This window comes from Tamandua tetradactyla, chromosome 14 (genome assembly GCF_023851605.1).
Source record: "Tamandua tetradactyla isolate mTamTet1 chromosome 14, mTamTet1.pri, whole genome shotgun sequence".
Classification (NCBI taxonomy): domain Eukaryota; kingdom Metazoa; phylum Chordata; class Mammalia; order Pilosa; family Myrmecophagidae; genus Tamandua; species Tamandua tetradactyla.
In genome coordinates, this window is record NC_135340.1 from 71,713,115 (window position 1) to 71,727,297 (window position 14,183).

The 14,183-nt window shown below is 36.8% G+C and overlaps 1 protein-coding gene across 1 annotated transcript in view; it reads left to right on the forward strand.

Moving 5' to 3' along the window:
* The window catches only part of TEX9 (testis expressed 9), an 89,305-nt gene that overhangs the window by 23,106 nt on the left and 52,016 nt on the right, over positions 1 to 14,183 (forward strand). The window contains exon 3 of the mRNA XM_077128012.1: positions 4,068 to 4,131. Coding sequence (XP_076984127.1) covers positions 4,068 to 4,131 — 64 coding nt within the window. The remainder of the gene's footprint in view (positions 1 to 4,067; positions 4,132 to 14,183) is intronic.

Here is a 14,183-nt window from a genome sequence, read left to right on the forward strand (position 1 = left end):
GCATGGGAGGCGGGAACTCTGCCTGCTGAGCCACTGTGACCTGCTCTAGCATTTCTTTTTGATCATTTCTTAGAATTCCCATTTTTGCTTACATTATTTTCCTGTTCTTGCATGTTTTTTACTTTTTTCCATTTTTTTCCTCTGGCTACTAGTATATTTATTTTCACTTCCTGGTCTGACAAGTCCAAATTCTGTGCCATATCTGAATCTGATGCTGATGCTTTCTATCTTTCTTCAGATGGTGGTTTTTGCCTTTTAGCATGCCTTGTAATTTTTGTTGGAAACTGGACATGATGGGCTAAGAACTGAGGTAAATAGAACTTTCATGTGAGATTTTGTTTGTCTGGCTAGGAGTTAGAGTTTTTACTGTTTGCTGTAGCTATAGATATTAAAGGTTAAAATTTCCTCTAGTGTCATTGTTTTTGTCTCTCCTGTTGTCTTTATCTTTTCCTAGATACTTCTCCTTAAGTACGTTCTTAACCTATCTAATCTTACAGTTGTAATCCTCTGTTACCATATAGGATCCCTACTGATGTGGTAAAGTGTATGTGAGAAGGGTTGGGTACCATTGTATAGTTGTATGATTAGGTCTTGTTTTAGTGAGCCTGTGCCCCTGGGCTGGTACCTTCGCAAGTGCTTCTCATTGCCACCACTCCACCCCCACTCCCACCCCTTAAATGAAACAGGAAGGCTGTGGAGGACTGCAGTGGGTATTTCCCTGTTTGCATGTTGAAGGCTAAAGGGGGTTAAAGTTGGGTATTTTCTTTCCCTTGCTCAGTTAGTTTCTGGTAAAACCAAGCAGATTAGGCCTTGGTAAATTAGTTGTTTTTAAGAACAGAGTGCTCTGTGTATATTTCAGAATGGTTATTTTTTCTCTCCCTTTGTTGGAATCACTAAAGGTGTTTTTTTCTGATATTCACCCTGAGAACCTAGTGGGGGTCCTGAGGTAAAACTCATGGACCTGTGTAGGCCCCCCTCTAAGGCTGAGCCCCTAGGAGTTTTTATCTTTTAAGTCCATCCAAATTTAGTCTCCAGAAGCTAGTCAATTGCCCTTGAAGTGCTCCTATTTGTTTCTTACTCCATTTGCAGCTTCTGTTCCTGTTAAGCAGTGATATTGCAGTGATATCTGTATTTGCCTCTCTCCAGTTTACTGGGTAGCATTTTAAGGTGATTCCTTTTGTGTCCAGTCTGATAATTGCTATCTTGTAAAAATAAGTTTAATTTATTTACACTTATTGGAATTACTAATATATCTGAAATGGTTTTTCAGATATATTAGTTTGTGTTTTTTCTTTACACAAAAATTTTAAAATTTTAGTTCTTTTCTGTCTTGTTAGATTTAACGAGGTTTCCTTTTGCCTTATTTTTCCATTACTGATTTAGAAGAACCTTCAAATGCTTTTCCCTTGTTTTTCAAGTTAGATGATAGTTTGTCTTCTACATTTTGAGCACCTCCTAAGTTTATAATTAATGTTATTTTTGCAGTCTGTACTAATTTATAATAGTTTTCTAATTTCACTACTCATCATGATTCTTTTGTCCAGGTTCAATTTCCTCCTTCCTATAATGGAAGTGAAAATATGAGTTAAAATCTTTATGTGAAAATCTGAGTCTTAAACTCTCTGGTCTTTTCTGAAAATTTGGTTACTTTGCGCTTCTTCAATGACAGTTTAGCCAAACATAGAATTATAGATGGCCAATTCCCCCTGTTCCCCCTCAGCCCATTGAAGATCCCATTTCATTGTCTATTGGAATCTAGAGTGTTGATGAACCATCAACTGTTGCTTTTTCGATAATCACACGATAGATGCTTTTTCTCTGTTCTTTTGAAATAGTCTCTTTGGTTTAAAGAGTATTCTGTCTGTCATTGAAGTTCTGCAGTTTCACTGTTGTATGTATAGATATAGATTTGTTTTCTTTATTCTGCTTGAAATCCATGTCTTTCTTCAATTCTTGAAAATTGTCAGCCATTATCTTTTCTGATATTAACACCCTCTTCTCTTGGGATTTCCTTCTGTAACTCTGTTAGGTAGTAGATACACATCTGTCTTTGTTATACAGTCTGTTTCCTATGGATGTCTCTTGTGCTTTTTTTTTTTATCCCTTTGTCTCTCTGTATTGTGTTTTAAGTTATTTTCTCATATCTGTCTTCTAATTCATTCATCACTTCTTCAGTCCAGTCCGTTCAGCTTGTCCTCTGAGTTTTTAATTTCAGTGACTGTGTTTCTCATTTATGTAATTTCTATTTGGTTATTTTTCTATTTGGTTTCTATTCTTACCTTATTCTTTTATTTTTTTGCAAAACAAAAATGCTTATTTAAAAAGCATCGTTAGATTTTGATTATCTTTAGTTCTTGAGCTACAAAGTTTCCTTTTTGTAGCATCTGCTGGTTCTTCCTCATGGTAGTTTTTTCTTTATGTGGATTTGTTATCTTTGTGAGGTCATCTTTAGCAGAGTTTGCTTTCTGAGAGAGGCCAGTGTTTTCTAGGTGAGTAAATGTCCCTATACGGCAGTTTTGGGTTTACTCTCTAGCTTACTAGAGTTGTCATTCGTTTCGGGCCAACTTTCCATATTAAAGTTTATTGGATTCTACTCCTCTGTCCTCTTATTATTCACAGAGAATCTTTTCAACCCATGGCCCTAGCTTTATATCTGTTCATTTAAGGTTGCAGTTAGAGTTTTTGTGGTCTGTATTCCCAGGGTAGTTTGTTTCTTTATGTGACAAACTTCCTCGTGACTCCCACACATCCATCAGACTTTACCTGTTTAGCAGTTTTGGCTTCTTTTCCTGTTACTGTTCTCACCTTGAGTGAATGCTTTGTTCTTAGTACCAGAATATTTCCCTTGTCTGAGTTTGAGCTTAGCATTATATTCTTCATTATACATATACATATGCTTATACTTATACGTTATTTTTGGTGCGTGGTCTGGGAATCAAACCCAGGTCTCCCATGTAGAAGGTGAGCATTCTACCACTAAACCACGCTTGCACCCTCTTCATTTTATTTTATCCAACATTTCCACAGGTTTGAAGCAGAAGAATAGTTATCTTGGTCTACTATATTGACCAGAAGCTTCTATTTATGTTCTCATGTTTCTTATTAGGGAAATATGAAAAATGAGGTAATCATACCCTTAAGTCTTTTATAGACTAAATTGAACCTACTAAGTTTATTCTCAAATTTATTAGTCAAGTAATTCATTCCACCTGGCGTGAGTAAAGGGCCAGAGAGATACTAGGAGTCACACTGCATTCTTACCACAAGGAAGGAGGAATCAGTGGGGAGTTGGAGATAAAAGTTATTACTAATAGCTATGTTAACTTTGGAGTAAAAATGTAATGTGTATGCAGAAATGCAAAATATTAGTAGTAGAGAAAACTGTGTGTGTGAGGGTATATGGGAATTCTGTACTTTCTGCATGATTTTTTCTGCAGACCTATAATTACTCTAAAAATGTTTAAATGTAATGTGTATGTTTTGGCATTTGTTGATTGGATCACTTGCCAAAGTGTTACTGAAATTTATTTTAGTTTTTATTATATTTTCGTTATATTCCTGGTTTGGTTTCCTTGCTGCTCAAACAAGTGCTGTGCAATGTATGGGCTTAAACAATGGGAATTTATTGGCTCACAGTTTTGAGGCTCGGAAAGTCCAAATCAGGGCAACATCAAGATGATGCTTTCTTCCTAAAGACTGGTGTGCCAAGGCAGGCTAAGGCTGCTGGTGATTTTTAGTTCTGGGTTCCTTTATCACATGGCAGTGCACATCCTGGCCTTTCCCTTCTCTTCTGGGTTTCCCTTGACCCTGTTTCTCTAGCTTCAGCTCTTGCTTCCTGGGGCTTTCTCTCTGTCTGAATTTCATATTGCTTGTAAAGGAATCCAATTACAGGATTAAGACATTGTGATTGAGTTGGAACACACCTTAACTGATGTGATCTCATCAAGAGGTCCTACTTACAATGAGTTCACATCCACAGCAGTGGATTAAGTTAAAAAAATATTTTTCTGTGATACATAGTTTCAAACCTCCACAATCCCAATTATTAAATTATTTTCTACTTTTAGGCGTTTAAATGCAGAACTGGAGGCAAAAACAGCTGACTTGGTTCGACAAGCTGAGGAAGTAATAGTAAGTAAATGTAAAATTATTAGTGATTCCATGTGAATGTTTGTTTTTATATTTTTAAATTTGATATGTAACACACACACACAAAAGTATCCAATGCTAAAAATGCTCAGCGCAATGACTTATCACAAACTGAACATGAATATAGAGGTATAGGTATAGGTATTGTTTATGTACATGTCTGCATATGTTATTTGTAAGCACACATTTTCTAAAAGCCGCTGAAAATGTGTTTATATTTAGAGGTTTGAATCCTCTATTTAAAGAGAGCATTAATATTTAATAATTTTTCCCACTACCATAAAATTAATCTCTGAGAATATCTCTATAGAATTAACACTGATAATTCAGTAAGGATAGAAATAAAATGGTCTCTGGAAAAAAAGTCGAATAAAGAATAATAATCATCACTAATAATCAGATGATAATTTCTTTCATAAACTCTGCAGATATATGTAACTAAAACTTTATGACTAGACAAGAATCAGATTTATAGTCAAAAAAAAATGTAGTAAGGTTATATGATCAATGTATCAGAACATATTTTTCCCATATACCTGGTTTGAAACTGTTTTCTCCAATTGTGTGGATTATATTTTCACTTTCTTGATAATTGCCTTTGAAACATGAAAATTTTTAATTTTGATGAAATCAAGTTTGTATATTGTTTCTTTGTTTGCTTTATGATTTTGGAATCATATGTTGAGTCTATTTCAGAATCCCAGGTATTCTAGTTTGCTAGCTGCCAGAATGCAGTATACCAGAAATGAAATGGCTTTTAGAAAGGGTGTCATGGTTAGGGACATGTGTCAACTTGGCCAAGTTGTGGTAGCTGTTTATCTGATTGCACAAGTACTGGCCTGTCTGTTGCAATGAGGACATTTCATAGGATTAGGTCATGATCACGTCAGCTGCATTCACAGCTGATTCCATTTGTGATCAGCCAAAGGGGAGTGTCTTCTACAATTAGTGATGCTAAATCTAATCACGGGAAGCCTTTTAAGGAGGACTCAGAGGAAACAGGCGCCATTCCTGCTTCGGCTGGTGAGCCTCTCCTGCGGAGTTCATCCAGATCCTCCTGTGGATTTTGGACTCTGCCTTCCTGCGGTCACGTGAGACACTTCTATAAATATTGTATTTGCAAGTGTTCCCTGTTGATTCTGTTTCTCTAGAGAACCCTAACTAATACAAAGGGGAATTTAATAAATTGCTAGTTTATAGTTCTAAGGCCAAGATTATGTTCCAGTTAGCAGGTCTATAGAAATGTCCAATCTAAGGCATCCATGGAAAGGTATCTTGGTTCAAGAAGGCCGCTGATGTTTAGGGTCTCTCTCTCAAGTGAAAAGGCACATGGTGAACAGGGTCAGGGTTTCTCTCTCATCTGGAAAGGCATGTGGTGAACAAGGCGTCATCTGCTATCTTTCTCTCCTGGCTTCCTTTTGTGAAGCTCCCCAGGAGGTGTTTTCTTCATTTTCAAAGGTCTCTGGCTGATGGCTCTCTGCTTCTCCTAGCTGGTTATTCTGCTCTCTCAGAATCTCCTAGCTTTCTCTCTTGTTCTTCTCTTTTATAGGATTCCAGTAAACTAATCAAGACCCACCCAAATGGGTAGAGACATGTCTCCACCTAATCCAGTTTAACAACCACTCTTGATTAAATCACATCTCTAGGGGGATGATCTAATTACAGTTTCAAACATAATATACTGAATAGGGAATAGAAGAAACAGCTGCCTTTACAAAATGGGATTAGGATTAAAATATGGCTGTTCTAGGGTACATACATCATTTCAAACCAGCATACCAGGCCATAAAGTTTTGCCCCTATGTTATCTTCTAAGACTTTTATAGTTTTATTTCTTATATTTGATTTATTTTGAGTTGATTAAAAACATTTTTTTTATTGATAAATCCTCACACACATCCAGTCCACATGTGGTGAACAAATAGTGACTCACAATATCATCACATAGTATAGTGTATTCATCACCATGATCATTTTTAGGATATTGGCATCACTCCAGAAATAGAAATAAAAAGAAAAAAGAAAAAAACTCATATATCCCACACTCCTTACCCCTCCTTCTCATTGACCACTAGTATTTCAATCTCCCCAATTTATTCTACCTCTTATCTACTTATTATTTATTTATTTATGTTCCATACTTTTTTATTCATCTGTCCATATCCTGGATGAAAGGCGCATCAGACACAAGGTTTTCACAATCACACACTCACATTGTAAAAACTATATCATTATACGATTGTCTTTAAGAATCAAGGCTCCTGGAATACAGCTTAATAGTTTGAGGTACTTCCCTCCAGCCACTCCAATACATCATAAACTAAGAACGCCAATACTCCATAAACTAAGAAGGGATATCTATATGATGCATAAGAATAACCTCCAGGATAACCTCTTTACTCTGTTTGAAATCTCTCAGCCACTAAGGGAAGCCCTTTTGGTCATAATGGCCTTCTCAATGCCATGATGCTAGGTCCTGGTGAATCCCAGGACTTCTGTCCCACATTTTCAGGGAGATTTACATGGGGAGTCATGTCCCACATAGGGGGTTGGGCAGTGAGTTCACCTGCCAAGTTGGCTTAGAGAGAGAGACCACATCTGATCACAAAAGAGGTTCTCTGAGGGTGACTCTTAGGCCTGATTTTAAGTAGGCTTAGCCTGTCCTTTGCAGGAATAAGTTTCATAGGGGCAAACCTCAAGATCAAGGGCTCAGCCTATTTGGTTGTCCCCACTGCTTGTGAAAATATCAGAAATTCTCCAAATGGGAAAGTTGAATATTTCTCGTTTCTCCCTAGTCCTCAAAGGGGCCATGTGAATACTTCTTTATTCATTGCCCAGATTACTATGGGATATATTGGGGCATCACACTAACATGCCCTATTCAAGATTCCATGTACTTATGGTGTTCAACTAAACTATTCATACTAGTTAAATTAGGTAACGTACTACCCAAAATAGAAATTTTGCACCAACTAAACGTCTTTCCCTTTAGTCTCACGCAGAAGTTGAAGTTTTAAAATATGGACAATATCCTTTACTCTGAATTCTGACCTATCTCAGTCCTATCCAGATTAGCTTCATTTATTTCTCTAGTCAAGCTCTGATCCCTTTTTCTACTGATCCTATATTGGGGTAGTGCTGACTTTCATAGCTTCAGAGTTCTAATGAGTCTCGAGTGTAACATAAATATGTTGTACACAAACAGCTTAGTATCTCAGAATTTAGAAATAACAGTTACAAATCCTGAATATATGTGAGTGCTGTAAGAGCTTACAATCTAGAGACCCTTTACAGTAGGCACTGTGTTAGTTTGCAAGCTACTGTAATGTGATATACCAGAACTGAAATGGCCTTTATAAAGGGAATTTAATAAGTTACAAGTTTACATTTCTAAGCCTATGAAAAATGTCCAGATTAAGGCATCCAGGAAAAGATACCGTAATTCAAGAAAGGCTGATGCGTCTGCAACACCGCTGTCAGCTGGGTAGTCATGTGGCTGGCATCTGCTTGTCCCTTACTCCTGAACTCTTTTGCTTTCAGTCTCTGTTCCTCTGGGGGTTCCTCACTTTGTTTCTCTGGGACTGGCCTTCATCTCTTGGCTTCCCTTGGCTCTCTCCAGGTTCTAACTTGGTTAACTTCTCATGGTATTATCTGCTGGGCTCTAAGCATCTTAAAACATCTGTGTCTCTGTTCCCCAAGTGTCGGCATCTGTCAGCTTTGCTGTGAAGTTTTTGGCGGCTCTCTCTGTTAGCTCTGAGGTTTCTGTCCTATCTGGCTCTCTGTCAAAAATGTTTCATCTTTTAAAGTATTCCAGTAAACTAATCAAGACCTACCTGGAATGGGTGGAGTCACATCTCCATCTAATCAAAAGTTCATGACCACAATTGGGTGTGCCACATCTCCATGGAGATAATCTAATCAAAATCTCCAGCCTACATTTTTGAATCAGGATTAAAAGAAATGGCTGCTCCCATAAGATTAGATCAACATTAAAGCATGACTTTTTGGGGTACATAATGCTTTCATACTTGCACAGGCCCCAAGCTGATAAGCCATGCTATTGACTTCAGTTCACTAAGTTTTTGTATTATAGTTAGTCCATATGAGTGAGGCATGATAATATTTGTCTTTTCGTTTTTGACATTTCATTCAACATATAGTCCTTAAGGTTCATTCATCTGGTTGCATGCCTCACAACCTCATTCCTTCTTGCTGATGCTCCATTGTATGTATATACCATAGTTCCCCCTTCTATTCCTTGGTCATTGTACTCTTAGGCCACCTACATCCATTGTGTATCACGAACATTGCCACCATAAGCACCAATGTTCAAATGTCCATTCTTGTCTCAACTCTCAGTTCCTCCTGGTATATACTGAGCAATAAGGTTTCAGAATTATATGGCAACCCCACCCCTAGCCTCTTGTGGAACCATCACACTGCCCTCCAAGGGGCTGCACCTCTCAGTTTCCCTTCTAACAGTTAATAGATAAATTTCTTTCCTCATATTTTCTCTAGCACTTGTTTGTTCATTTTTAAACAGTTTATTCACACATCATACAATAGAGATGGCTTTGCCACTGTAATCTATATGAAGACAGTTCCTTTTCTCCCTCAAATAAACAATACCTGTTCCCTATACCCCCTGCCTATTAATATTTAGTTTTGGCATAATGCCTTTGTTACATTCATTTGAAGCATGTTACAGTGTTACTGTTGACTATAAACTCTAGCTTGCATTGATTGTTCTTTTTCCTATATAGTATCCATTTTCAACACCTTGCAATGTTGACACTCATTTGTTCTCCCTCGTGCAAGAATGTTTTTACATTTGCACATTTAATCACCATCATTGTCCACTCTAGGCATTCCTAAATTATATTCTCAGCCTTTATCCTCTATCTTTCCTTCTAGTTTCATACATGCTCCTAGCCCTTCTGCCTCAATCATACTCACATTCAGCTTAATTCAGTGTACTTATATTATTCTGCTACAATCAGATGGTGTTGTGCTATACATTTCTAATTTTTTACAGTCAGTCCTGTTGCACAATCTGTATTCTTTCAGCACCAAATGCCCAATTGCTACCATATTTCTATCTCCTGATAACCTGTGTTCTCAACTTCAACTCTCAAGTTCACTAATTAATGTTAGTCCACAGTAGTAAGACCATACAGTATTTGTCCTTTTGTTTCTGGCTAATTTCACTCAGCATAATTCACTCAAGGTTCATCCATGTTGTTACATGCTTCATGACTGTATTCTGTCTTACAGCTGTGTAATATTCCATCGTATGTATATTTAGCCACTCATCTATTGAAGGACATTTGGACTGTTTCTAACTCTTGGCAATTATAAATAATGTTGCTATCAACATTGGTGTGTAGTTGTCTGTTTGTCTCCTTGCCCTCAGGTCCTCCGACTATATGCCTAGTAATGGAATTGCTGGTTCATTTGGCAATTCTATACTTAGTTTCCTAGGAACTGCCAAACTGCCTCCCAGAGTGGTTGTACCATTTTACATTCCCACCACCAGAGATGTGTACCTTTTTCTCCACACCCTCTCCAGCACTTGTCATTTTCTATTTTGTTGATAATGGCCATTCTAGTGGGTATCAGATGGCATCTTATTGTGGTTTTGATTTGCATTTCCCTGATAGACAGTAAAATCGACCATGTTTTCATGTAACTTTTAGCCATTTGTATTTCCTCTTCTGAGAAATGTCTGCTCATATCTTTTGCCCATTTTTTAATTGGGTTGTTTGTCTTTTTGTTCTTGAATTGAAGAATTTCTTTATATATTCTGGATACTAAACCCTTATCTGATATGTGGTTTCCAAACATTGGCTCCCATTGCATAGGCTGCATTTTTACTTTCCTGACAAAATTTTTTGATTCACAAAAGTGTTTAATTTTGAGGAAATCCCATTTATCTGTTTTTTTTTTTTAATGCTCGTGCTTTGAGAGTAAGGTCTAGGAAACTGCCTGTATTACAAGATTTACAAGATATTTCCGTACATTTTCTTCTGACAGTTTTATGGTCTTAGCTCTAATGTTTGGTCTTTGATCCATTTTGAGTTAATTTTTGTACAGGGTGTGAGATATGGACCCTCATTCATTCTCTTGCATATGGGTATCAAGTTCTCCAAATTGCATTTATTGAAGAGGCTGCTTTGTCCCAGGTAGTTTGGCTTGACTGCCTTATCAAATATCAATTGTCCATAGATGAGAGGGTCTAGTTTTGAATATGTAATTCATTTCCATTGGCCAGAGTTATGCCAGTACCATGCTGATTTGACCACTGTAGCTTCATAATATGCTTTAAAGTCAGATAGTTTGAGACCTTCTACTTCATTTTTCTTTCTCAAGATATGTTTAGCTATTTGGGGCACCCTTCCCTTCCATGTTAATTTGTTTACTGGTTTTTCTATTTGTGCAAAGTAAGTTGTTGGGGTTTTAATTGCTATTGCATTGAATCTATAAATCAGTTTGGGTAGAATTGACATCTTTACTATATTTAGTCTGCCTATCCATGAACATAGTATGCCCTTTAATTTATTTAGGTCTTCCATGATTTCTTTTAGCAATGTCTTGTAGTTCTCTGCATATAGGTCTTTTGTATCCTTAGTTAAATTTATTCCTAAATATTTGACTTTTTCGGTTGTATTGTAAATGGAATTTTTTTCTTGAATGTCTCCTCAGAATGCTCATTACTAGTGTATTGAAACATTACTGATTTTTTGGTGTTGATCTTGAACTCTGCCAGTTTGCTCTACTTATTTATTAGCTCTAGTAGCTTTGCTGTTGATTTTTCAGGATTTTTGACATATAGTATCATGTCTTCTACAGTGATAGTTTTACTTCTTCCTTTCCAATTTGGATGCCTTTTATTTCTTTTACTTATTTAACTGCTCTGGCTAGAACTTCCAACACAGTGTTGAACGACAATGGTTACAGTGGGGATCCTTGTCTTCTTCCTGATCTTAGTGGGAGAGATTTCAGTCTTTCCTCATTGAAGATGATATTAGCTGTGGGTTTTTCATATATTCCCTTTATCATGTTGTAATGTAATAGCATTCCCTTCTATTCCTACCCTTGAAGTGTTTTAATCAAGAAAGGATGTTGAATTTTGTCAAATACCTTTTCTTCACCAATTGAGATGATCATTTGGTTTTTCTGCTTTGATTTGTTGACATGGTGTATTCCATTAATTGATTTTCTTATGTTGAACCAGCCTTTCATATCTAGAATAAATCCCACTTGGTCATGGTGTATAATTCTTTTAATGTGCTGCTGGATTCAATTTGCAGGTATTCTGTTGAGGATTTTTGCATCTAAATTCATTAAAGAGATTGGTCTGTAATTTTCTTTTCTTGTAGTATCTTTGTCTGGCTTTGGTATGAGGGTGATGTTGGCTTCATAGAATGAGTTAGGGAGCTTTCCCTCCTCTTCCATTTTTTTGAAGAGTTTGAGGATGGTTGGTGCTAATTCTTTCTTGAATGCTTGGTGGAGTTCACATGTGAAGCCATCTGGTCCTGGACTTTTCTAGGAGCTTCTTGATGACTGATTCGATCTCTTCATTTGTGATTGGTTGGTTGAGGTCGTCTTTTTCTTTTCGAATCAGTGCTGTTGTTTATGCCTTTCTAGGAAATTGTCCATTTCATCTAAATTGTCTGGTTTATTAACATGTAGTTACTTGTAGTATCCTCTCATTACTTCCTTTATTTCAGCAGGGTCAGTCATTATGTTTCCTCTTCCATTTCTGATTTTATTTATTTTCATCCTCTCTTTTTTTGTCAACCTAGCTAAGGGTCCATCGATTTTATTGATTTTCTCAAAGAACCAACTTCTATTTTTGTTGATTTTCTCGACCATTTTTCATATTCCAGTTTCATTTATTTCTGCTTTAATCTTTGGTATTTCTTTCCTTCTGTTGCCTTTGGGGTTAATTTGCTGCTCTTTTTCTAGTTCTTCTAACTGAACAGTTAATTCCTTGATTTTTGCTCTTTCTTCTTTTTTAATATGACAGTTAAGACAATAAACTTCCCTTTCAACACTGCTTTTGCTGCATCCCATACATTTTGATATGCTGTGTTTTCATTTTCACTTGCCTTGAGATATTTACTGATTTCTTTTATAATTTCTTCCTTGACCCACTGGTTGTTTAAGAGTGTGTTGTTTAACCTCCATATATTTGTGAATTTTCTTGCCCTCTGCCTGTTACTGATTTCCAGTTTCTTTCCATTATGATCCAAGAAAGTGTTTTGTGTGATTTCAGTCTTTTTAAATTTATTGAGACTTGCTTTGTGAACCAGCATATTGTCTATCTTTTTGTGAGTCAGCATATGGTCTGTCCTTGAGAGTGATCCATGAGCACTTGAGAAAAATGTGTATCCTGCTGTTGTGGGGTGTAATGTTATTGTCTATTAAGTCTAAATCATTTTTCGTATTATTCAAAATCTCTGTTTCCTTATCGATCCACTGTCTAGATACTCTGTCCATTGATGAGAGCGGGGAATTGAAGTCTTCAACTATTATGGTAGAGGTGTCTACTTCTCCCTTCAGTGTTGTCAATGTTTGCTTTATATATTTTGGAACACTCTGGCTTGGTGCATGTATATTTGATTGTTATGTCTTCTTGTTCAATTGTTCCTTTTGTTAATACATAGTATCCTTCTTTGTTTCTTTTAATTGTTGTACATTTGTTGGATATTAGCATAGCTACTCCTGCTCTTTTTTGATTGTCATTTGCCTGAAATATCTTTTCCCAACTTTTCACTTTCAACCTGTTTTTGTCCTTGGGCCTAAAGTGAGTCTCTTATAGACAGCATATAGCTCTTTTCTGCCAGTCTGTGTCTTTTGATTGAGGAGTTTAACCCATTAATTTTTTTTTAACTCTTTTATTATATAGTGTATATACAAACAGAGAAAGAAAAAAACAATAGCTTTCAAAGCTGTCTTCAGCAAGTAGTTACAGGACAGTTCCCAGAGTTTGTCATGTGTTACCATACAATCCTCTCAAATTTTTCTTTGTATCTGCTCCAGAATATAGGAGGCTATAAGGAATAAGTATTTTTTTTTGTCACCACAATCGACTTATTTTTTCTTTTTTGTGAAAAATAACATATATATACAAAAAAGCAATAAAATTTCAAAGCACAGCCCCACAATTAGTTGTACAACATATTTTAGAGTTTGACATGACCTAAAATTCTACCATTTTAGGTTTTTACTTTAGCTACTCTAAGATACTAGAGACTAAAAGAGATATCAGTTTAACAATTCAGCAATCATATTACTTTATTAAATCCTATCTTCTTTGTATAATCCCACCATCACCTTTGATCTTTCTCTATCTCTCTTTAGGGGTGTTTGGGCTATGGCCATTCTAACTTTTTCATGTTGGAAGGGTCTATCAATAATATGGGGTTAGGAAGATGGAACTATCTGATGTTCTGGAGAGGTTGGGCCCACTAGGTTTCTAGAGTTATCTCGTCTAGGGACCCATCTGGAGGTTGTAGGTTTCTGAAAAGTTATACTAGTGCATGTAACCCTTGTGGAATATGTTTTTTTTTTTTTTTTAACATGGGCAGGCACCAGGAATCGAACCTGGGTCCTCGGGCATGGCAGGCAAGCACTCTTACCTGCTGAGCCACCGTGGCCCGCCCCCTTGTGGAATCTTATATATTGCCCTAGGTATTCTTTAGGGTTGGCTGGAATGGTCCTGGTTGGGGTTTGGAAAGTTATGATAGGTAGCAATGTCTAACTGAAGCTTTCATAAGGACATACTCCAGAATAGCCTCTCAACTCTATTTGAATTCTCTCTGCCACTGATATTTACTTCTTACACTTCTTTTCCCCCTTCTTGGTCAGGATGGAATTATTGATCACATGGTGCCAGGGCCGAACTCATCCCTGGGAGTCATCTCCCACATTGCCGGGGATACTTTTACTCGTGGATGTCATGTCCCCCGTAGCGGGGAGGACAATTATTTCACTTGTAGAGTTGGGCTTGTAGAGAGTGAGGCCACATC